The following is a 26,190-nucleotide window of genomic DNA, read 5'->3' as shown; positions in this document are numbered from 1 at the left end:
TCTTGAAGAGACAGCACTTGCGCTGCATAGGTGAAACCTAAAAAATAAAACAAGGAGAGACTTCAATGAGGCTTTCTGGACCCAACCACTAGATGGCGGAATAATGCACACTATGTGAATCCTGGAAATCCTTCAAGCTGCAAGAACCAGTTAGTAAACATTTTGTTACTTAAGTCACTCGACCACAGGAATTGTCTTTGGAGTCTTCAAAATGGGACTTGATAAGCCTAATCTGTTCCAAGTTAGAAGTGCTAAACCTGCATCTGCTGATATCTGTCACCATCAGGCATTTTTGAACTTTGTTTGAACATCATAGTTAGCCCTTCTCAACACGCCTGTGGTCAATGCCCACTATTTTCTTTTTTTTTAAAACAAGGCAATCATCCGAGCCGAACCACTAAATGGCAGACTTATGCACAGCATATCAATGTATAATGGAAGCAAAGTGTAAAACTACTCTTAAAGGTAAGTAATATTTCCTCTTATGGATTGTCTGCATGTAATGTTTGGCATTTCTTTTTTGTCTCGCAAGAGGGGCTGAAATGTAACAATTATTCAAAGTTATCAACCCTAGTCATTTCTGTATTGTTAATTCCTCAAGTTGTATCCTTTCCCTCAGCTCCTTGACTAGAGATGTAGCCACCATGGCTGCAGTGGGGAAAGTAGGGAGAGGTAGGAAGCAAACTATGTAAAATGTTATGGTGGTCTTCATGTTAGCAGCGGATAAGAGGAGTTAAGGAATAATATAGGGAGAAAATATTAATTTATAAGCACATTAGAACATTACCTTTTTGTCTAACCACCTAGACATGAGCTTTTGGAGGTGCTGGACAAAACATTTTGCAGTGATGTTCTGTGAGTGTGCTCACAGAAGCGAGCAATCAGCCTCTGCTGCTTTTATGTACAAATATGATGCACTGCACATACATTTTATGAAGACCTTCCTGAAAACATTCCAGTTCTTTTATAGTGGGGAGATAAACTGCCCTTGCACACCACTTTACTTTTACATGACTACAATTTAGTTTTCACTTTCATGTGAAGAAAGGACCAAACAGACAGCAGATGGTTAGTCTCATATCCACCTGATTTTTTTTTAGCTCTGAAATTTTAAAGGTAGAGTACCTGCTCCTTTACCAGTCGATGCAATAATGTCTGTGATGTATTAAGATTATTGCAGTTCCAGCAATAAGTAGTTTGTTCATTTTTATAGTCATTTTTGTTCTTCATTAATTAACTGTTCTTTACAAATTCACTGTTTCTGCTCAGTATGCAAATTGTACTAGCTACCAATCACCCATATTTCTACTTAATATAAGCCTCCCTTAGTTATGGCCATGAATACTCTGCCACCTCCACATGCCCCACACCATGCAGGTGTAGATTGACGGAGTGCTGATGGTAGGGGTTCACTTCCTTCCCCCTCCTCCTTCCTTGACTTTTTCCCTGCATTGCTTTCCCAACAGTGGAAGAGAGGCACTGATGGAAGAGAAAAATCTCCCTTTAGTGTATTTCTGACATCTCCTATGGGCTGGCACCAGGACCTGTTTTATCTATGTTCGGGCAGAGGTTTTTGTAGTCGGCAGAATCAGGTTTTTGCATCAGCACAATGTGTGACTTCAAAACTGTTTCATTTTAGTACAATGCAAACATTTCTAAATGTATACTCTGGCTGGCACAATACCCAGTGGACTGCAGTGCAGTGGCTGGTGCTGAAAAGAGAGAAGTGGTAAGAAGGGCATAAAGAGGTCAAGAAGGAGAAAGGCCCACAGCTGGTGAGATGGGCCTCTACAGTGACACTTCAATTTGGGCCTTACTGGATAGCTTGTGGGTCTCTTGCACACATTGCAAACTAAGATTTTGTGATATGTGGGGAAGGGCTACAGAATACAGATGGGCCAGCTCTTCTATACCTCCTCCAGTCTGACAGTAAGCTTTCACATGTTTCAACTCTTGTATGTACAGTAATTTAGAAGGCATGAGTGAATGCCACTAGCAACAGAGCACAAGTGCTGTATTTCTGGTCTTTAATTCCATTGCATAGAAAATAATATAGAAAATGTATTGTCATGGGTATTTGTTACTAGGAATTTCACTTACCTACAGAGGTGTCAAACTTTATTTCTGACCTCTACCAAAACCACCCGCTGATCCTATCCATTAGTCAGCTATTCAGCCTAATCATCTCAGTTTTACTTCTATTCTATTAGTTGTGCAGTTAATACATGTACCTGAGTAGTTGGAAAAACACATGTTGGAAGGTGAACAAGAAAAATAAGTATCTTTCTTCACTTCTAGTCCCTGATCACCCAGACTCGAGCAAAACAGGCGGCCACTATGGGTGAAGTGGAATGGCGAGGCCGAACTGTGCCTGTTCGGATTGACAAAGTCAGGATTTTCCTCCTGGGGCTTGCAGATAATGAGACAGCCATCACACAGGTAAATGATTCATCCAATTACTGACCAGTGGCAAGTGGTGAGGGTTCCAGGCCATCCTACATTCCGCAAGTTATATTGAACCTTGCAAGTAGCTAGGATGAAAACGGGGTACTGATTATCACTTTTGTAGCAGTTTTTTGCCCAGATGCAGAAAGGTGGAGTCACTGGCTGTCACTTATGTAACATATACTTCCTAACTGGGTCATTGAACAAGTAATGCATAGTCTGTGACTAATGAACCTATTACTCAGTGAATTCGTCGAGCCTCAAAATAGGATGGAGAAGTCTCATAGGCACAGATGGTGAATGCATCTACATTTTATGTGGGTGTAGTCCACACTGTGCCCTGTAGGTGGGGCTCTTTATTTCCCATCTTGCTAGTGAAGATCTACTCTGATTGTTTTCTGACAGTGTGCTTCTGAAATGATGTATCTTGAACTCGCAGTTAAAAAAAGGCCCTTCATTCTAATGGCCAACAGTGTAATGCTGTTATGTTTATTTAGAAGTGTTTTGTTCTGTTTGTATTTACTGAAAATCAGACCTTTAAAAAGCTTTTAATGTTGAGGAAAGGATGTATGGATAACTTATTAACAAATGGATGAGTGTGTTTTATGCCTGTCTTATCATGGACAGATGTGATGTGACTGACTCATTGGGGAGCCTGTGTTTTTGGTGCATTCCCATTTAGGCATAGGTGTACAATGGAGCAGACTCTATTCTAGGCAGTAGAGTGCCGTGCCTCACTGAAGTATTCTAGAAGGCTCGAGTAGCCATGTTTCTGGTGTCCTGAGGTGGTGTCATGTCTAACACCAGGGAGGGAGGCTAACGTTTTTTGTGGAGGATGTATCCTATACCTTACTTCTGAACAGATATATTGTGTGTCTGAATGCCTTGAATCATTGAAACATGTCTGCTTTCTTCTCGGTTTAGTGTTTTACATAATGCCTCAAGAACAGAAGTCTTTGTGTCCCTCATGGTTGCCAAGCGAGCTGTGCTTTTCTTCTTAGAAGAGAGCTTATGTACCGGGCTCCCTAGTGGGAGTCGTGTCTGAAGTTTATGGCTTCCTTGGTTGAGGTTGTGCTATGCTTGTCTCAGTTGGTACCATGCTACTGTTTACTTGACACTTGAGGATCGGTGTGGCTTTGCCTAATTCACCAGTGAGTGAGATGACTGATTCCTTGAGGTACACACTTTTGCAGAGTATGTGAATGCTTGGATGTGTTTTGTTATTTTTGCAAGGGAGACATGCTCATGCAGTGACTGGGTGCAGAGGTCAGTGCTTAACGTCAGCTGGTGATTGCAGGTAGGGCCACCTGGCACTCATTTGTGAGGGCTAGCACTTATTTTCCCTCACCACACTTTGGCCCGGGGCAAGAGGAAGAAAAACACAAAAAGGAGAAAGGAAGAGAAATTTGGAAAAACAGTCACAAAAAGAGAAAGCGAGGATGAAAAAGAACCATACGGAGTGAGATGAAGAGAAAAGGAGTGCCTGGTGGTGGATGAAAGAGGCATCAGATTGGAAACAAGGCTACAAAGCTTTGATATTCCACACCCTGACTTTCGACAACACCACCAATGAGCTTCTGAGCAAAACTTCGGGCCACAGAACTTATTCTTTTACAAATTGAGCACTGGCAGAGCTAATACAGTGGGAACCTGCTGTGGTAATCTATACAGTCTCACAATGCACCCACGTTTGCCCAAGGGTACTTTTAGTTTCATTTCCCCAGGGTGATATTAGTTACTCAGCCCTTGTTCTTAGACCAGTAGTGGCCACAATGTGTGCCATGGATAAATGTTGGGCAGCACCTAAAGTGTGTTGAGAGAAAATAGGCAAAGTTCATGTTACTGACAGTAGGCTTATGAAGTTGTGCTCTCAGCTTTAGTTCTGTGTGAAAGAGGGTATAGAATGCTGCTGGGCCAGTTTTTCTCGGACAGTTACTCCCTAAAACAAATAGCAACTCATGCAGTAGAGTTGCACTGACTGGGGAGGGGTGGCTTGGATGAATTGAAGAACTTGCTTGCGTCTACCTTGCTTAGCCATGTAACACAAGTGGGAGCCTGAGGGAGTGCTTTCTACTCCCAAGTGCATGCTGTGCAACACTTTTATCAAAGGCGTATTGCCATGAACTAGTTAACTTACGAGCAAGAGTACAAAGCTCTTATCTTGCGGGAGGAGCAGGTTCAGGCTGTGACTGTATAACCTGTATCTGCCTCTCGCATGACCTAGTACTTCTCGCTTTCTGAAATTCTGGATGTGAAACTCTGCATCTCATAGTGACACACTTCTGCAGGTGCTATCTTTGTTTTATTCATGTTGTTTTATAAAAATGTTCCTAAGCTTTCAATGGCGGGATTTGAGCATTTCAGGTTTTTCACAATAAAGTCTGAGCCAGTTGTTCAGCATCCATGGATGGATCTCAAAAGGTACTGACAATTTATGAAGGTTGCCAGATTCATCAGTAAGCTTATGGAGGAAGCTGTACATTAGCACTGTATATCCTTCCACATATTAGATTTGATATTCTCCAACCTTGAACATCTCTTATTTAAAATTCCCCTCCACCTAGCTTGCTCGCACCACTTTGTGGTGCCTTTTACTATTCCTAAATTCACTCCAGTCAGATTACCTTTTATTTTCATCTTCTAATTACATTGGCACACAGTTGCAGACCCAAATTTTGCTCTGCTTTTGCCATTTCTTTTCCCATATTATTGGGTATTGTGGGAATTAACATGCTGAACTATCCCAATGTGATTCTTTTTCTGTCCTTGACAACAGCCCCACCAAGAAGAAACGCAAATCATCAATTGTCAACTACTCTTGCACCTTGGTGCGCTCATTAACACAGCTTTATAAAACCGCACTACTGACAGCTAGAAAAGTAAAGGAGGACCACTCAGTATGACGCAGATAAAACTATGTTCGAAGGCATGTGTGGTTGTAGAAATACATGCTTTGCATAAGTCTACCATCTTGTTTTGGGCTTGAGCGTTAATCTTCAAAGAATATTTTCAAGTCACAAGATCGAGTGACTCCTCCTCTAAGTGATACTGCACATGGGCCTCGAGTCCTTTGTTAGATTGTTTTCTTTCTGCCATCGGGTTCCGACGTGTTCTCTCGCTCTGGTGAATCTCGGTTCCGTATCTTCTGAACTTTATTTCCACATTTCTCTTAGCGCTGGTATACTTTTGATCACATTTTCTATAATCTTAATAATCGATCTGATTGTTTTTATCAGATCGATTTAACACCCTTTGGGTCATCCATGCGCTTATTGGGCCTACTTCAACAACTGTAGTCAGAGAATGATAGACTGATGTAACTAACTCCCTTTCGGTTCTGTCCGCAGTGTCACTCCAAGTTTCCTTATAAAGATCAACACTTAGTGTGTAATTTATGTCTCCAGAACACAAAGCAGAGACCTGCGACGCCTGTAGATCTTTTTGGTCAAAGAAGACCCTCTGGGACCGAAGAGTGCGTTGACTAGAAATGGCGTTGAAAGCAACAGACAACACAACCAATATCTTTGGAGAAGAGCACGCGCAGGAAGAAATAGGACACCACACAGCCTTCTACATTCGAGACTTCAATTCGGATGTCGAGAGCCATTCTGTCTCAACGGTGCAGTACATCAGCAACATCGCACCAAACAAAGACTTTCAAAAAGGCTTCTGCATTGGTTGTCGGTCCTCCATTGCCCTCGGGCCATAGTAGGAGCCAAAAAAATGCATTCAGATGCCCCACCTACTGGTTTGGCAACGAAAATACAAAAGACCAAAATACATTTTGGCACCGGTTAAACTGACATCTCAATCTGTTTTGGTATCGAGCCAAAAATCTGACACATTCACTTTGGAGTTGAAGAAATTGTCATCCACCGAGGAGACAACATTTTCGGTTCTAGTAAAACATTCAGTATCGAAGGGTTCGGAGCCGAAAACTGTAGTGACTAAACATTCCACAGAGTCATCTTCTATAGAGCCGATCCTTGCAGTAATGGACGCGAAACAGCACAAGCTTCAGATACAAAAAAGAATAGGAGGAAGGGTTATAGCTTCTCCTATTCCAATTAAAAGGAGACTCGCATTTCAAGAGACTTTGGATGCTGGGCTTCCCCCTAAAAAAGTCTCCAAAGAAAAGGACAAGACTCCAGAACAACCTCCACCTTCACCACCTAATTTATCCTGTAATTCCTTCTACTCTACCACCAGCTACTGTTCCTGTATGCTGGAAACATGCCCAAGTTATGCCTCTCAGAAAGAAAAATAATGCTTCTCCAACTATTTTAACAAACTGCCATCCTAAATCACTGTTACTGGCCCTTCTAAAGTGCTGGAAAACACATTTACCACAGCTGCTCCATTACCCAGCTAATAATAATATCTTGGATGCCTCTCAGTTTAGCTTGTGTGCATTACATAGCACAGTGTATCAGAACATCTAAATTTTATCTTGGACAACAGTGGAATAAGCTGCCCTTGTCTTGCAAGACTTGGCAGTGTTTGACACCATATCTCTTAGTATATTGAAATAAAGACTATCAGATAAAGGAGTCAGAGGGATAGCCATCTGTTGAATAAGGAACCTTTGATCCAGTCAAACTCAAGCCAATCGCCTTCCACCTTTTTCCTCAAAACCAAACCCTCTTCAGCAGTGAGTACCCCAGGGATAGTCATTGAACTATATGCTCTTTAATATCTACATGAACCTATTGATCTCTCTGATTTGACTTTTTGGTTTCAAAGTACTATCTTGATCATGATTTCCTGCTGAGAAAGGTTTAAGCAGTGTCTTACTGCGGTCTCCACATGGATGAAAGACAATTATCTAAAAGTCAATTCATACAAAATGAAACTGTTAATCCTGGCTAAACATGAATAGCTATGGTCTCACAGTTGGTATTCAGCTGAGCTGGACTACCGTCTGATCCCCCGTCAAAGGTGGTTAGAAACCAATGAGTTGAATTTGATAAAGAATTAGCCTTTAAACAATAGATATTGGTATCTGCTATCTGCTTTAGTATCATAAGTACCTTTGGAAAAATCACCAGATATCTTCCTTCGACTGCCTGGAAAATGGTTTTGCATGCCCTCATCACCTCTAGTTCAGACTATGCTAACTTGTTATACTTTGGTTTACCCCATAATCTCATCCCAGTACTTCAAGTTACACAAAACGCAGCACCCTGACTCCTCCATCTTCCAAAAAATTGATTCAACTCACCCAAACTAATTGAGTTACATTGGCTGAGAATCAAGTGTAAGATCATATGTAAGGAAATGCCTCCTTGGCATGGTTACCCCCTGACTTTTTGCCTTTGCTGATGCTATGTTTTGAATTGAACGTGTGCTGAGGCCTGCTAACCAGGCCCCAGCACCAGTGTTCTTTCCCTAACCTGTACTTTTGTTTTACACAATTGGCACCCTGGCATCCAGGTAAGTCCCTTGTAACTGGTACCCCTGGTACCAAGGGCCCTGATGCCAGGGAAGGTCTCTAAGGGCTGCAGCATATCTTATGCCACCCTGGGGACCCCTCACTCAGCACAGACACACTGCTTGCCAGCTTGTGTGTGCTGGTGAGGACAAAACGAGTAAGTCGACATGGGCACTCCGCTCAGGGTGCCATGCCAACCTCACACTGCCTATGCAGTATAGATAAGTCACCCCTCTAGCAGGCCTTACAGCCCTAAGGCAGGGTGCACTATACCATAGGTGAGGGCACCAGTGCATGAGCACTGTGCCCCTACAGTGTCTAAGCCAAACCTTAGACATTGTAAGTGCAGGGTAGCCATAAGAGTATATGGTCTGGGAGTCTGTCAAACACGAACTCCACAGCACCATAATGGCTACACTGAAAACTGGGAAGTTTGGTTTCAAACTTCTCAGCACAATAAATGCACACTGATGCCAGTGTACATTTTATTGTGAAATACACCTTAGAGGTGCCCCCTGAAACCTTAACCAACTACCCGTGTAGGCTGACTGGTTTTAGCAGCCTGCCACATTCGAGACATGTTGCTGGCCACATGGGGAGAGTGCCTTTGTCACTCTGTGGCCAGTAACAAAGCCTGCACTGGGTGGAGATGCTATCACCTCCCCCAGGCAGGAGCTGTAACACCTGGCGGTGAGCCCCAAAGGCTCACCCCCTTTGTTCCAGCACCGCAGGGCACTCCAGCTAGTGGAGTTGCCCACCCCCTCCGGCCACGGCCCCACTATTGGCGGCAAGGCCGGAGGAGATAATGAGAATAACAAGGAGGAGTCACTGGCCAGTCAGGACAGCCCCTAAGGTGTCCTGAGCTGAAGTGACTCTAACTTTTAGAAATCCTCCATCTTGCAGATGGAGGATTTCCCCAATAGGGATAGGAATGTGACCCCCTCCCCTTGGGAGGAGGCACAAAGAGGGTGTACCCACCCTCAGGGCTAGTAGCCATTGGCTACTAACCCCCCAGACCTAAACACGCCCTTAAATTTAGTATTTAAGGGCTCCCCTGAACCTAAGAATTTAGATTCCTCCAACTTACAGAAGAAGAGGACTGCTGAGCTGAAAAACCCCTGCAGAAGAAGAAAAAAGACACCAACTGCTTTGGCCCCAGTCCTACCGGCCTGTCTCCTGCCTTCTAAAGAAACCTGCTCCAGCGACGCTTTCCCCAGGACCAGCGACCTCTGAATCCTCAGAGGACTGCCCTGCTTCCAAGAGACCAAGAAACTCCCGAGAACAGCGGCCCTGTTCAACAAAGACTGCAACTTTGTATCCAGAGGAGCAGATTTAAAGACCCCTGCAATCCCCGCTAGAAGCGTGAGACTTGCAACACTGCACCCGGCGACCCCGACTCGACTGGTGGAGAAACAACACCTCAGGGAGGACCCTTCGGCGACTCCGAGACTGTGAGTAACCAAAGTTGTCCCCCCTGAGCCCCCACAGCGACGCCTGCAGAGGGAATCCCGAGGCTCCCCCTGACCGTGACTGTCTGACTCTAAAATCCCGACGGCTGGAAAAGACCCTGCACCCGCAGCCCCCAGCACCTGAAGGATCGGAACTTCAGTGCAGGAGTGACCCCCAGGAGGCCCTCTCCCTTGCCCAGGTGGTGGCTACCCCGAGGAGCCGCCCCCTTGCCTGCCTGCACCGCTGAAGAGACCCCTTGGTCTCCCATTGAATCCTATTGAGAACCCGACGCTTGTTTGCACACTGCACCCGGCCGCCCCCGCGCTGCTGAGGGTGTACTTTCTGTGTGGACTTGGGTCCCCCCGGAGCCCTACAAAACCCCCCTGGTCTGCACTCCGAAGACGCGGGTACTTACCTGCTGGCATGCAAGAACTAACATTACTTTACCTCCCCCAGGAACTGTGAAAATTGCACTAAGTGTCCACTTTTGAAATAGCTATATGTGTTTTATGTAAAAAGTATATATGCTATTGTGATTATTCAAAGTTCCTAAAGTACTTACTTGCAATACCTTTCAAATGAGATATTACATGTAGAATTTGAACCTGTGGTTCTTAAAATAAACTAAGAAAATATATTTTTCTATAACAAAACCTATTGGCCTGGAACTGTCTCTGAGTGTGTGTTCCTCATTTGTTGCCTGTGTGTATGTACAACAAATGCTTAACACTACTCCTTTGATAAGCCTACTGCTCGACCACACTACCACAAAATAGAGCATTAGTATTATCTCTTTTTGCCACTATCTTACCTCTAAGGGGAACCCTTGGACTCTGTGCATACTATTCCTTACTTTGAAATAGTGCATACAGAGCCAACTTCCTACATCATATCTCTCACACTTACAGCAATTCCTATCTCTTACACTTACAGCAATTCATAATGTGGGTCCCAGAAGCCTTGAAAAACTGATCACATGAAACCCTCCCATTCTGACTGCGTTCTCCCTTCCCAGATATCATCTGAACTGGGAGGAGGTCACTACCTTGCAGTTCTAGGAGCCAAGCTAAGAACCATACAGCCTCTAGCAGGTTTCCTCACCTAACTAACATCTACCTGACTCTGGTTCATAGCGCCTAGAAGCCCTTTTCTTTGGTTATTTCGCATTTTAGAAATGCAGGCCTGGAATGTAATGGAAGAATATGGTTTTCCTCTGCTCATTAAGATGAAGTACTAATGCCTCCGAGACCCATAAGGATTCTCCAGCAAGTATGGAAAAGTTGTCATCGCTTTGAGAAATGACTGACAAGCAAGATGTCCCTGACCCAATTAGTGTACTGATACCGCCGAGGAAACTAGCCTGCTTAGCAGCAAGTTTGATGAATATGAGTGGCAATTTAAAGGGAGATAATAGAGTGCTCATCTGTACCAACCATTGTTAATGGGGGAGTTGACAGCAGCCCAACCTAGGTAGCTGGTACAAGGATCAGACCAGTGAGGTCAGCTACACTTTTCACACAGTGTAGTGTAGTGAACAATCTGTGAAGCAAGAAATTAGCTAAACCCATTAGAATGGCTATGGGCTATGGGAAAGCAAGGAGATCAATTCGTGGTCCTGTGGTGTCTTTGGCACTTGCACACTGTAAATTCCTGAAACAGGAATTGCTGTTGGTATAGTTGGGATATTTATCTTTGAATGCCTATTGCATCCACCACAAAGGTAGAACAGAGTTCAATGGCCATTTTACAACTGAAAACCATAGCAGCAATTAGTATACTAGTGGGTACGAGACCATCTTGAAAAGTGAAACACCAACCACGTAGATGGTTGAAACTGGATTGGCATGTTGAAGGGGCAGCCTTTTCTTGACCCTGTGCTTCAGGTTATTCTGACCACAGATGCATCACTAATAGGCCGGGGCACTCACCTTCACAACCTCACAGTACATGGCCTCTGAGATCCAGTCACCAATCCCTACACATCAGTTATCTAGAGCTACAGGCAGACTTCCTAGCCCTCAAAGCCTTGCTTCATTACCTATCTCACAAGGTTGTCTTGGTCCGAACAGACAATATGACAGTGATGTATTATCTGCAGAAACAATTGTCACAACTCTCTCAAACAGTATGGAAGTGGGCCATTCAACACCACATTCACCTGGTGACTGTGTATTTCCCAGAGACTCCCAGTGACATTGCAGACCAGCTCAGCAAGATGCAGCAACAAGTCCACAAATGGGAAATCCACCAACAAGTCCTTCAACCATATTTTACAAGGTGGGGGAACCCCTCACGTAGGCCACAGCAGAAAACGCAAAATGCCCTAGTTTCACCTCCAGGTACCCACACCCTGTAGCCAAGGTCAGTGCTCTATGGATGAACTGGCCAAGGATATTTGCTTATGCTTTTCCACCTCTCCCTATCATTCCATTTCTGGTTTGGAGGATCTGGCAAATGTCCCTCACCATGATCCTTGTAGCACCCACTCAGGAACGTCAGCCGTGGTTCACCACACTCCCAGACCTATTGATAGCTCCCCATGAGACGCTCACCAAAAGGCCAGACCTTCTCACTCAAAATCAAATACAAAGCAGATATCCAGACCCTAAGTCACTCAACCTTGCAATATGGCTCCTGAGGTCATGGAGTTTGGTTACTTAGGATTGCCTGATTCTAGTGCAGAAAGAGCTCTTTGCACTCTAGATGTTAAAAGAGCACTCATGTTTTACATTGCCAGAACCAAAGAGTTTAGGAAAACTAAACAGCTTGTTGTAGCGTTTTCACTACCTCACAAAGGCAGTCCAATATTCAAAACATACTTCGCAAATATCCTTTTCTTTTAAAAAAGACTCCACAAATAGCGTGTATGTCCTAGGGAGCATTTTCTTCCTCTTTTTTGGGGGGATGGAGGGAGTACTCTTTGTTGGTTTTGGCAGTGTACCGACATAATGACAATGACCATTCTAGTCAGCGTATTCCCATGAACTGTAACCAACAGATCCAATAACAACAAACATTTTCCCAACTAACCCCCCCATTCTGCTCTCATGCCCATTTTAGGATTCAGGGTATTATATGTTCACCATGTCTTGTAGGCAGGCAGTCTGTTCCATCAAACTATCCCAGGGTCTCTGGTTAACCCCTGCAGCTAGCATTATATTAGTGCCTCTGTCCATACCCACGTCCCCCATGTATTTGTGTTCTCCCGGTGTATGACCCTCACCGGGTGGTGCCGCCATGCCCAGATCTCCTGTCCACTACCCTTAGTAGGTGTGCACTCCATCCCCATCAATGGGCTGACCCCGCATTCTGGCTTGCTTTGTCCCTCACATTTGAGTCCAGGACTTCCTTTAGAGTGGTTAGCATGGCTGCCTATGTAGTTAAGTCGTCCTTCAGTATTTCATCATTCTGTTCATGCCGCATTCGCACTTCTTCAGCTACCGCCCATTTGCCATTTTCCTAAGCCATTACACGTAACTAGGGGGTGTCCCTCCCATCCACCTTATCACTTGCAGCGTATTGGGCAGGAGGCCCAGCAAAAGGAACCTTCTACGGTGCGTCTTCTTTGCTGGGAATCAGTCCCAGTAATACAGAACGGATTGTGTGCTGTAGATCCCACCCAGTGACTCTCTTAAGGTTCCCTACTTCTTCATTCCAAGAAGGTGTCAGGTGTAGTGCAAGACCATATGTAGGATGTCTGCAGCGTTTCCCCAGCACCAGGTGCATTGGTCCATCTGGGTGTTATAGATAGCGTGGAGTGTTTGGGCGCAAGATATGTCTGGTGCGTGTAGTTATACTGCATCAGTTTGAGCTGCTTAGTATGGATAACTGTCTGCACTTCTTAATGTTCTTTTTCCCCCTCCTGGGCAGACAGGAGTTCCGCTAGGGCCTCCTCCTGTTTCGCATGTGCCCTTGGTGTTATCTTTGGGAGATCCTCTCGCAGTGTGCAGTATATATGTGAGATCAGTCTGCACCCTCCCACCACTGCTAGAAGCGATACTAGGGTCTGCGCTACGCCTCCCATGCCATTGAAGACATTCTGGCATTCTGTAGGTACTGCCCCCATTCCAAGAGAGAAGGACTCAATGGTGTCCGCACGATGAACATTTTTCCGAGGTAAAAGTCCCTCAGTAATTCGCAGCCTCCATCCTTCCATTTTTGGACTGATGTCATGCCCGCTATGTTAGTGAATGGTTTTAGTGACCATAACAGCATGTCCTGCACACATGGAGCTCTTCTGATCACGCTTGTCACACCTTGTCCCATAACCGGCACACCTGTCTGTTAAGGAAGGGTCTGTCTGCCGGCACCCTCGCTCCATTCATCAGCAGTTCCAGTAGTGCCTTCCCATCATGGGAGCAACTCAAAAGTCTTCTCCCAGTTGCCTGCTGAGACCAACCAGTGAGCATGATCATTTTCACTATTGCTGTGCTTTTGTGCCCATCAGGAACAATGGGAGATACCTCCAGAATCTAACCTAATCCCTAAGCCCTCCAATATTCTGCCCATGTTTAGGTCCAGAAATGTCTGCTCCCTGTAGGCCATTTTGATTCCCAGATTATCTCACACCTTTTGCCCCCCCCCCCACCCCCCCACCCCCATGGGAGCCCCACCCTCTGAAGTGTCTCAACTGGAGTTCCAGCCAGTGTGCCCATTGGGAACAGTTGGGATTTTTGAAGGTTAACGCAAAGTAACGATACCACCCCAAAGGCCTATAGGGCATTCAGGAGTATGGGGACAGAATACTCTGGCCTCCGCAGATCCAGGGCATCATCGCATATAAAGAGACCACATGGGTAGTGTTCCCCCACTGTGATTCCCCTATGGACCCAGTGCTTGTCATAGCAACTCTGCCAGTGGGCAATACCCTGTGCAAACAGGAGGGGTGACACAGGGCCCCTGTCAGGTGCCCCTGTGTAGTAGAAAGCTGTCCAAGACCACACCACCTGTCTGCATCCTGGCCACCGGGTCCATGCATAGCAGCTTAACCCAAGCTATATACTTGGGGCCAAGTCCTACTTTCTCCAGTACGTGCCAAAGGTTGTCCCACTTAACAGAATCAAACGCCGGTTAGATGTCTAGAAATACCAGGGCACAGGCCTCTTCATTAAACTGAGAGGTATCGTAGAAATGCGCTAGCTGCTTTAGGTTATGCATGGTGCTCCTCCGTGGAATAACTCCCCATTGGCCGGTGGCAAATCGTTCTCCCACCTCGCTGCCAAGACATAAAAAAAAAAAAAAAACCCACCCCCATCAGCGACTTGAGACCCTCACGGGTGAGTAGTGCACCTTCCAAATGCTCTGATTGATTGATTGTATTAAGACAGGGAGATGGTGCAACAAGCTTTCTGACAATATACCACTAAAGCTTTTGACATACATGTTTATAAATGATAATGGCCGATAGGTAGAGGCCTCCTCTGGATCCTTACCCGGTTTCTGCACTAGTACTATCAGGGGAACCGCAGCCCCCAGGACCTGAAGGAACCGAACCTCCGCGCAGGGGTGACCCCCCAGGTGACCCTCTGCCTTGCCCAGGTGGTGGCTGTCCCAAGAAGTCCCCCCTGTGCATGCCTGCCTGCACCGCTAGAGTGACCCCCGGGTCCCTCCATTGTTTCCTACCTGAAACCCGACGCCTGCTTTGCACACTGCACCCGGCCGCCCCTGTGCCGCTGAGGGTGTGTTTTGTGTGCCTACTTGTGTCCCCCGCAGTGCTCTACAAAACCCCCCTGGTCTGCCCCCCGAGGACGCAGGTACTTACCTGCTGGCAGACTAGAACAGGAGCACCCCTGTTCTCCATAGGCGCCTATGTGTTTTGGGCACCTCTTTGACCTCTGCACCTGACCGGCCCTGAGCTGCTGGTGTGGTAACTTTGGGGTTGCCTTGAACCCCCAACGGTGGGCTGCCTATGCCCCAGAACTGAGACTTGTAAGTGTTTTACTTACCTCCTAATCTAACCTTTACTTACCTCACCAAGGAACTGTTGATTTTTGCACTGTGTCCACTTTGAAAATAGCTTATTGCCATTTTTACAAAGACTGTATATGATATTGCTTTTATTCAAAGTTCCTAAAGTATCTAAGTGAAGTACCTTACATTTAAAGTGTTTAATGTAAATCTTGAACCTGTGGTTCTTAAAATAAACTAAGAAAATATATTTTTCAATATAAAAACCTATTGGCCTGGAGTAAGTCTTTGAGTGTGTGTTCCTCATTTGTTGCCTGTGTGTGTACAACAAATGCTTAACACTACCCTCTGATAAGCCTACTGCTCGACCACACTACCACAAAATAGAGCATTAGAATTATCTACTTTTGCCACTATCTTACCTCTAAGGGGAACGCTTGGACTCTGTGCACACTATTTCTTACTTTGAAATAGTATATACAAAGCCAACTTCCTACAGGCAGGAAAAGTCCAGTTAGGAATTTACAACGCTAATAGCTCTAACTCAAGCAAAATCGAGACCCATTGCATTTTCTCTCTTCTCTGCAACTCCCACTCACTGCACTCAATGTCTTGCATCTTCTACTGGGTACGTAAATGTTGTTGGTTTTTTTGTCATCTTCTCCTGACAGTGAAGAGAGACTTTATCTTTCAGGGTCAGTTCCACAGTGGCGTATCACATTGGGCATGTCTTCTGTGAAGGAAATGTTTTTTTTTTTTCTCAGTAGACATGAGCATATTGTGAGGAAAAAGTTGCCTGGTTTCCACACCACTGTTTGACAGTGTGCAAAGATGCATTTAAGATCCATGTTCCCGCTGAGGCCCTTTTGCCCCCTTCCAGTAACGCATACAGTTCTCAGCATTTTATTTACCCCATTTCACAAAAGCAGTGAGCATTCATTATCAAGGTCAAGCAGCGACTTTCAACACTGATGGTGTGGCCATGATTTTGCTAGGAGCCTATTATGATGGGGCGGACATCTTTCAAGAAGTTGCCAACAACCTCGAAGGTGCCATTGACATCAGGAGAAGTTTTCATAGGCCAGGCGAATGGGATTTAAAAGTCTGCACTGCACCTGGCATTACAGCATACAAAAGTCTTGGCAAGAGTGTGTAACACAGCCATGGCATGGCATGATGCCTCAGAAGCATCAGAGGCCTCATAAGTCAAGAGCTCAAGTGGCTGTGTAGTTGAAAAACACTAATTGTGAAGAGCCAGAGATGGATGCCATCACACAAGCATGGCATCCATCTTTTGACCATTTCATCAGAGCGAGGAGGAGGCTGTTAATTCCGTAGGTCCCTCATTGAATCATCTGGACTCTAAAATGGCAAGGTAACTTTTGAGCATCAAACGCCTTCCTGAAAAGATGTTTTTGTAATAACTATTATGTCTAAATGCAACTATTGTGCTCTGATGAGCATTAATAAGGTGTTCCACAGCAGTAATGCTTTTTTTTTTATCATGACAGCTCAAGAGATTAGAAAGTCAAAACCACTATTGATCACTTATTGTCCTATCATACAGGGGTGGGTGGCATCCAAACAGTCCATAATGAGTTGGATCTTACACGGTTCTAATATATTCTGATGACTAGGCAAACCGATCTTCTATAAGCAGTCTGGGGGCTTATTTTACAGCTCGTCATAGAATCAGCCCTGTTGCTGAAATCTTTAGTATAGCTACCATGAGATCGGTCCATCCATGTGTAATGCATTGCTAGCAAACAGCAAGCTGAGCCTTTTCAGGAAAACCTAGGATCCACATTATAAGGGGATAACTTATATTTCTTTATTGCTGCCCACATTCTTCCAATCTCATGTTTTATTGTTTAACCTTTCAGTTGATGTGCACGTCCTGGCTCTCCTTTTCATTGTGAAGTAATATCTGTGATGATTCAAGATGAAGAAATGTTATTTATTTATAAATCTAGTTTACCATATTGATATTTAACTGAGATCATGAAAAGTGCACCTGCTTCCCCTGGAGCCATGAGGAACGGATGTAGGTGGTATGTGCTTGTCGTAAATGGGGGAACTTTAAATGCGAAATTGGGTCCTGGAGTGAATGATGTGTGATTGTTATGTGAATATTAGGAGCGATGCACATAGATGGACAAAAAGTTGAAGATTTGATGGAGTAAGATTATACAGGCCATGTTGCCATTCTATAGCATCACCCGGAGTACTGCCATGGCAAAGTCACTGTTTAAGTTATTGAGAAAAAATAGAAAAAAAGCATCAGAAGGTGGGGCAATATATGAATAGGAGGAGCGTTGTTCATGCGCTTTAGTGGCCAAAAGTGGGAGTTAAGAAACATTGTGTGATGTGTAATCGATCTGCTTATTGGTCAGTTCCATAGACAGCAGTGCAGGTCTTAAAGGTTGCATTTAGATTGGAGAATGGAGAAAGGGATTGAAATTTGAGTAGATCGGTGGTGATAATGTTGGTATCTTGGGGAAGTGCTACATGAGGGAAAGAATTGAGGAGAGAAATGTTTTTTTGAATGTGGAAGAGAAGAGCAATGTAGTTGCTAATGGGTTGGTCCGAGATCACGCAAGTGTGGGGACTACTGGTGTCTTGGGGCATGTTTTGAACTCAGTAATCCAGGAAGATGTAAGAGGTTTTTTTCATTTGGTTAATGATTAGTTTTAGTAGCTGGGGATGTGTGAGTTGTAGATTGGGAGTAACTTGGTTGTGGACTGGATGATGTAGGTTATTTAGGGCCATTGTGTTTGTGAGGGGGTGTGGTGTCGTCTTGGAATGGATGGGAGAGTGTGGAATGCCTGATTATTGAAATATTAGATGTGATGTATGTTTGTTTAAGGGAGTCGGAGTTTCCATTGACCGCTAATAATGCACTGTGCAATTTAACATGTGGCCGGTATTGTGTAAGATCTTAATTCCTTGCAAGCTTTTAAATAAACTGCCAGTTAAATGCCAAATCCACGTTTTCTATTATAAGTATTTGTTAAAAGGCCTATAGGGCACGGTGCAGTTTTTTTAAATTGTCTGCCAGCATACCTCAGTTTTTCGGTTTTAAAAAGCAATTCAGAGTTCAAGGGCTGCTGCCGAATAAATGTCATGAAAACGTTTAGCTTAGCAATATTGTATTACTTGCAGCTTGTCTTTTGTGAAGTGTTCAGGGTTCCTGTAAATATCCAAAGCTATTCAGTGCTAATAACGTCAATTGAAGGTTTCCACAACGGAGAACTAAGATTACAAGTATTTTTTTATTTTGCCTGTTTGTTCCACCGCATGCTCCGAACCATCTATTTTTTAAATAATTGTGTCGACCCAATTTAAATTGTCCTTATACCCCTTTTGTTACTCTGCTCTATATTCCTGATACAAATGCATAAAAAATATTTAAACTTGATCGGTCGCTGGGTGTTGCTTACCCAAAACATGTGATTCAAATGTGACTTATTATGTTGTTCTGCTTTTGGGTGGTGCGGGCTGAACCTCACTGCAGTGAACAGTTCCAGTATCGGCCTGACTCACAGCAGCACTCCTTGCATTACTGGTAGAACTACTGCAGAAAGCTCAGCAGGGCAGAGCCCCTTCGCTTCTCTTGTCACCCAGCCACCCTGGTGCTCAAGACATGTGTTGGAACATTCTCCCACTGAAAGGTTTAAGAATACTCTAGTTCATTAGGTATGGTATTTCATGCCATCTGTATTACAGTGTGAAGTGATCTAATCACTTACTGTAACTAAGTCACTAAAAGAACCAGAATTAGCAGTGATGAGCCTCTGTAGAACTGAATTCACGTACCCTGTATTGGTGGGGAGAAAATGTGTGTACGTCAGTAGGCCTACACACCTGTACCTTGTTGGGCATCGTTAAGGTGGTGTCAGGCCATGGTGCTCTGGGGATCATCCGTAGCTAAATGATTTGCTCAAAGAGGCCCATTTAAACAAGCACTGGCAAAGCCAATAGGTCTTGCCTGTTTGAGTTATTGGCTTGGCAATGTGTTTTTGCCATGTTGCACACCAGTGTGGCTGTTGTTCAGCATGGCTGAAAGTTAGTGGTGTGGAGTGTCCTAGAGTGGAATGGGAGAGTAGTGTTGTAGAGTGGATTTGTTGGGTTGCAGTGTGATAAAGTTGAGTAGAGGTCAGTGGTTCAATGTCAGAGAGTATAGTGTTGTAGAGTGGAGTGGCATAGAGTGGGGTGGAATAGGGTATAGTGGGTCGCATTGAATTGAGGTAGTGGGCTGCAATGGATTCAAGTAGAGTTGGGTGGAGTGGGGCGGATTTTTGGATTGGAGTGGAGCAGGATTGGATTGGATTGGAGCCGGGCAGGAGTGGAGCAGGGCGGGATTGGATTGGTTTGGAGAGGGGGACTGGAGTAGTTGTTATGGTTTGGGGTGTTTCAACATGATGGCTCCTTCCTACAATTATCAGGTTTCAAAACTAGTTTTGATTGTTCACAGAGGGGTATTTGTTAGCAACGTCCAACTACCCTGATAAACAATAACAGTAAATGACCTCGAACTACACTGAAGCTTGTATGGGATGATAAAATAGCAGTTTTTATTCTATAAACTTCAAGGATGCTGCAGTGATTTACAATATGGTCACAGGACTTCTTGTGCAGCACATCTCTTGAACATAGAAGTCTTTCTAAAGTCCTTAGTGATGTGGTGTGTACTGTCTTACAGTGTGGACAATTCATTTCTGAAAGCCACAAATCTCTTACCGTTCCCATGTAGTTATTTTCTGCATTCTCCTAATGTTATCTGCACTGTTGCCCCCACAGTGCAGTTGACATTGCATCCTCAGCAAATGCCTTCTTCAGCTGTCACCCCTCCCCCACCCTTTACTCTCTCACTGTAGGCAAATGCCCCCTTTGACACTGTCACCCCTTCTTTTTGCTCACTGATACTGATGTTGCTTAGTAGTGCCATGGTTCCCTGCTAACCAGGCCCCAGTGCCAGTGCATTTTTCACTAAAACAAAATAAATTCTCAGTTGTGCCCCAGTTGGCAACGCCTTTAGCACCCCTGTAAATCCCTAGTAAATGGTACCCAGGGCATGGGTACTAAAGAGGGTTTCTGAGGGATGCAACATGCATTATACCACCCTAAGGGACCCACACACAAACTGCATGCAGACTGCCATTGCAGGACTCGTGAAATGGTGTGAACTATTCCAAAAACACTACACTGCACACTCCCTGTGTGCAGTGCCCACTCACCCTGCATGTACTATACGTAATCCTACCCCTGCAGCAGGCCCTAGAACCCTAAGGCAGGGTGCGTTATATTACATGTGAGGGCAACTCTGCATGAGCAGATATGTTCCTGTAATGTGTAGTTCCATTGCTAGAGATTGCAAGTGAGCAGGATGCCATTTTGAGAACATATACCGGGTACTGGTCATTACGAGTTACCCAGCTACATGATGGCTTCTCTAAAAACAGTGGTGTTTGGTATCAAACACCTCGTCCTACTAAATCCATATTGATGTCAGTATCGGATTTATGAAGCCATGCATCCTTGAGAGCACCTTAGAGGTGTCCCCTGTATTCCTACTAGTCAGAGTGCTGGCTGACAGGCACAGTCCAGCCTGCCACCAAAGATGAGTCTCTGACCCTCTTCAAGTGAGAGCCGCGCTCTGAGGCCAGAAAAATGCTTGCCCGGAGGAAGGTGATTACAACGCACCCAGCAGGATGTCTAGTGAATTTAGCATATAAAGGGCAGAGGCTTCAAAGCCTCTGCTGCCATTCTTATGCAAACCCTGGCTTCCCCCAGACCTGGGGAACACCACCCACTGCTCTGAGGCCCATTTGGCACCAGAGCAGGCAGGAAATTAGATATGCAGAAGATATGTCGCACTTACAGGCGAGGCACACCCCTAAGGGTAGCCACCTGAAGTGGACAGTCGAAGAAGGGATTCACCATCTTGGTTTTGGTGATCTGGGTCAGGATTATGCCCACTCCTCACAAGAAGTGGTCGTATGGGGTGTGTCGTCACCCTAGGGATAAGTAGCCCATTGGCTACTACCCTACACTCCCCTTAACACCTCTAAATTGAGTTTTTAGGGGACTCCTAAAAACCAGATCAACATATTCGATTACCTGGGAACAGTAGAAAGACAAGAGTGGTCACCGCCAGAACTGAGGACTTACTCTGGACTTGGCGTCAAACGCTGCCCTGCTGCTGGTACCTCGACAATTGCATTACCCAAAGCTATGCATAGTCCCAAAGCCTTGGAGGATTGTTCAGGACTTCAACAACCATGTAGCATCTCCCTTGGAGTGAAAGAGTCATCCCCCTGCACCTGCAGGCACCAACATCATCTGTCCGGTACATAATTCTGCTGATCATCAGGTCCACCGAGGGAAGCATCATGCCAAGAAGAGGTTTTGGTGGTTCCAGGAGGTCATCCCTGTCTCTCCACCGAGTTCAGAGACCCTAGGCCCTCCAGGAGCCCCCTGGCACCAATACTCCGAGTACCAGAGCCCTTGCTGCAACCAAGGCTTATTGGCTGTCGGACCCGGACATCACCACACACAAAACCAACGTGCCCCACAAGGGACTTCAGAATCGATGAGACCACACCGAGAGTGGCCCTGCTGCTGTGTTTTTCTTTACCTCTGCAGGTCAACCCAAGAACCATGATAGCCTCCAACGCAAGTGACCAGCTGGCCAAATAACTCTGCACCCGACCTCCCTCCCGCCACCCCCCCTCCAGCCTGGGGTCAAGCTAATTGACTGCGCTGTCTTGCCCTAAAGGCCCTCATGAAATAAACCCATCTGTGGGTTCTGCCGGGCATGTCCCCAAGTCCCCTCTTGCAGCCTCTGTTCACTGGTGCGCATTGCTTTCTACCTTTGCTATCAACCCATCCAACACCTCTGCACCCGTACATGCCAGGGCAGCTAGATTAAAACTGCTGCTGCTTCTGTGGACCTTGACCCCCTAACACCTTAAGTTCCCACGTGCACCTCGAAACATCACCTACAAATGTATTTTTGCAGTATAGGTCTTTCCTCCCTCAGGATAACATTACTGAGTTCAAGACTACCGCCTCAAAACTTTTATTTGCGTATTATTTGTTTTCTTTCAAAGGTCATAACTCCAAAAGTATTGACCCGATATTGATGATCTTAGTGTGTGTAAAGAAATGGCTCCCTGTTGCAGTTACCCCCCACTTTTTGCCTGATACTGATGCTGACTTGACTGAGAAGTGTGCTGGGACCCTGCTAACCAGGCCCCAGCACCAGTGTTCTTTCACCTAAAATGTACCATTGTTTACACAATTGGCACAACCCTGGCACCCAGGTAAGTCCCTTGTAACTGGTACCCCTGGTATCAAGGGCCCTGATGCCAGGGAAGGTCTCTAAGGGCTGCAGCATGTCTTATGCCACCCTAGGGACCCCTCACCCAGCACAGACACACTGCTTGCCAGCTTGTGTGTGCTGGTGGGGAGAAAATGACTAAGTCGACATGGCACTCCCCTCAGGGTGCCATGCCAACCTCACACTGCCTGTGGCATAGGTAAGTCACCCCTCTAGCAGGCCTTACAGCCCTAAGGCAGGGTGCACTATACCACAGGTGAGGGCATAGGTGCATGAGCACTATGCCCCTACAGTGTCTAAGCAAAACCTTAGACATTGTAAGTGCAGGGTAGCCATAAGAGTATATGGCCTGGGAGTCTGTCAAAAACGAACTCCACAGCTCCATGATGGCTACACTGAATACTGGGAAGTTTGGTATCAAACTTCTCAGAATAATAAACCCACACTGATACCAGTGTTGGATTTATTAAACAATGCACACAGAGGGCATCTTAGAGATACCCCCTGTATTTTACCCAATTGTTCAGTGCAGGACTGACTGGTCTGTGCCAGCCTGCTGCTGAGACGAGTTTCTGACCCCATGTGGTGAGGGCCTTTGTGCTCTCTGATGACAGAAACAAAAGCCTGCTCTGGGTGGAGGTGCTTCACACCTCCCCCCTGCAGGAACTGTAACACCTAGCAGTGAGCCTCAAAGGCTCAGGCTTCGTGTTACAATGCCCCAGGGCACTCCAGCTAGTAGAGATGCCCGCCCCTGGACACAGCCCCCACTTTTGGCGGCAAGTCCAGGAGAGATAATGAGAAAAACAAGGAGGAGTCACTGGCCAGTCAGGACAGCCCCTAAGGTGTCTTGAGCTGAGGTGACTCTGACTTTTAGAAATCCTCCATCTTGCAGATGGAGGATTCCCCCAATAGGATTAGGGATGTGCCCCCCTCCCCTCAGGGAGGAGGCACAAAGAGAGTGTAGCCACCCTCAAGGACAGTAGCCATTGGCTACTGCCCTCCCAGACCTAAACACACCCCTAAATTCAGTATTTAGGGGCTCCCCAGAACCTAGGAACTCAGATTCCTGCAACCTAAGAAGAAAAGGACTGCTAAGCTGAAAAACCCTGCAGAGAAGACGGAGACACCAACTGCTTTGGCCCCAGCTCTACCGGCCTGTCTCCCCACTTCTAAAGACACTGCTCCAGCGACGCTTTCCCCAGGGACCAGTGACCTCTGAATCCTCAGAGGACTGCCCTGCTCTAGAAGGACCAAGAAACTCCTGAGGACAGCGGCCCTGTTCACCCAAGACTGCAACTTTGTTTCCAAAGGAGCAACTTTAAAACAACCACATCTCCCGCCGGAAGCGTGAGACTTGCTACACTGCACCCGACGACCCCGGCTCGACTTGTGAAGAAACAACACTTCAGGGAGGACTCCCCGGTGACTACGAGACTCTGAGTAACCAGAGTTGCCCCCCCTGAGCCCCCACAGCGACGCCTGCAGAGGGAATCCCGAGGCCCCCCCTGACCGTGACTGCCTGCTTCCCAGATCCCGACGCCTGGTAAAGACTCTGCACCCGCAGCCCCCAGGACCTGAAAGATCGGAACTCCAGTGCAGGAGTGACCCCCAGGAGGCCCTCTCCCTTGCCCAGGTGGTGGCTACCCCGAGGAGCCCCCCCCCCCCTTGCCTGCCTGCATCGCTGAAGAGACCCCTTGGTCTCCCATTGATTTCAACGACAAACCTGATGCATGTTTGCACACTGCACCCGGCCGCCCCCGTGCTGCTGAGGGTGTACTTTCTGTGCTAACTTTTGTCCCCCCCGGTGCCCTATAAAACCCCCCTGGTCTGCCCTCCGAAGACGCGGGTACTTACCTGCTGGCAGACTGGAACCGGGGCACCCCCTTCTCCATTGAAGCCTATGCATTTTGGGCACCACTTTGACCTCTGCACCTGACCGGCCCTGAGCTGCTGGTGTGGTAACTTTGGGGTTGCTCTTAACCCCTAACGGTGGGCTACCTTGGACCCAAACTTGAACCCCGTAGGTGGTTTACTTACCTGCAAAAACTAACAAACTCTTACCTCCCCCAGGAACTGTTGAAAATTGCACTGTCTAGTTTTAAAATAGCTACATGTCATTTATGTGAAAACTGTGTATGCTATTTTGCTAATTCAAAGTTCCTAAAGTACCTACCTGCAATACCTTTCAATTGAAGTATTACATGTAAATCTTGAACCTGTGGTTCTTAAAATAAACTAAGAAAATATATTTTTCTATACAAAAACCTATTGGCCTGGAATTGTCTCTGAGTGTGTATTCCTTATTTATTGCTTGTGTATGCACAACAAATGCTTAACACTACTCCTTTGATAAGCCTACTGCTCGACCACACTACCACAAAATAGAGCATTAGAATGATCTCTTTTTGCCACTATCTTACCTCTAAGGGGAACCCTTGGACTCTGTGCATACTATTCCTTACTTTGAAATAGTGCATACAGAGCCAACTTCCTACAGTGTGTAAAAAACATATATAAAAATCTGTTATTTTTATAAATTGGTCTCAATTGTGTTTTTTGTGTGCGTGTATCATTTGACTCTGTGTGTGCAACAAATGCTTAACACTACCCTCTGAGAAGCCTAAGCTGCTCGATCTCACTACCACTAAGAGAGCACCTGTAAACCAAATAGAGGTCGTCTGAAGTTTTTGCATGGTGTGCTCTTACATTGGCCCACTACATAAAAAGCCAGCTTCCTATGCACACTATTTCCTCTTCTCACCGTTCCTCCACTTTTTACCTTTCTTCTTCCTGTTACAATTTTTTAATATGTCTTCTTCTGCAAGATCTGTACCAGCAGTTACCAGCCTCATGTACCTGTAGATGGGTGAACGTGGCAGTTAGGTGGGAGTCGTGTTCTGTTTTGACAGAATAGAATTCTGAACCATCACTACTTGCTCGCTAACAATGACTTGACTCATCGCAAGTTGCACCTGACAGAATTGGCAAATATTCTGTTGCTGACCATTCCAGACCCTGTAGACAGAAGCTAATCCCCAGCACATATGTATTAACAATCTCTGCTAAACCTTTCTACATTTTGTTTTTTAAAGATCCTGATACTGAACAGCCTTGGATTCAATGTTTTAAAACGTAATGAACTTATTGTTGTCTCTTGCTCGTTTTAGAGAAAAATCAATATGCAGCAAACACCAAACTGACCACTTAAGCCTAGTGAATCTGTGTTTTGGTCAACTTCCAAACTTAGGGGGAAAAAAGGGGTACAGATGAGAACAGGTATTGGCAAAGCCAGTAAGTCTCTCAGTTGGGACATTTTAGCTTTGCTAGTCATTTTTGCCTTGCTGCACAACATCCCTGATGGCTCTTTAATGAACAAGCCATTTGAACCTATGGCATCTTGTGACAATGAGCTGTTAGAAACATCCTTCTTAGACACTACCATCTAACTAATACGGTTTTGCTATCTTCAACCGATTTATATTTAGTTTTTAATAAAGATAGTGGTGGTGGAACAGCCCCCTCCTTTATTTGTATGATTTTGACCAAATTTAATCTTCGACTGAATTGTCTGGTAAGCTGTGTAATCAATCCCTAATCAGTTGTGAAAGAGAGAGGG

The 26,190-nt window shown here is 45.5% G+C and overlaps 1 protein-coding gene across 1 annotated transcript in view; it reads left to right on the top strand.

Moving 5' to 3' along the window:
* Positions 1–26,190, top strand: part of SRP68 (signal recognition particle 68) — a 309,007-nt gene that overhangs the window by 136,113 nt on the left and 146,704 nt on the right. Inside the window, exon 8 of the mRNA XM_069200204.1 lies at positions 2,299–2,439. Coding sequence (XP_069056305.1) covers positions 2,299–2,439 — 141 coding nt within the window. The remainder of the gene's footprint in view (positions 1–2,298; positions 2,440–26,190) is intronic.

The sequence above is a fragment of the Pleurodeles waltl genome, chromosome 7, assembly GCF_031143425.1.
Source record: "Pleurodeles waltl isolate 20211129_DDA chromosome 7, aPleWal1.hap1.20221129, whole genome shotgun sequence".
In the NCBI taxonomy this organism is placed as follows: Eukaryota; Metazoa; Chordata; class Amphibia; order Caudata; family Salamandridae; genus Pleurodeles; species Pleurodeles waltl.
This window is presented reverse-complemented; position numbering and strand designations above follow the sequence as displayed.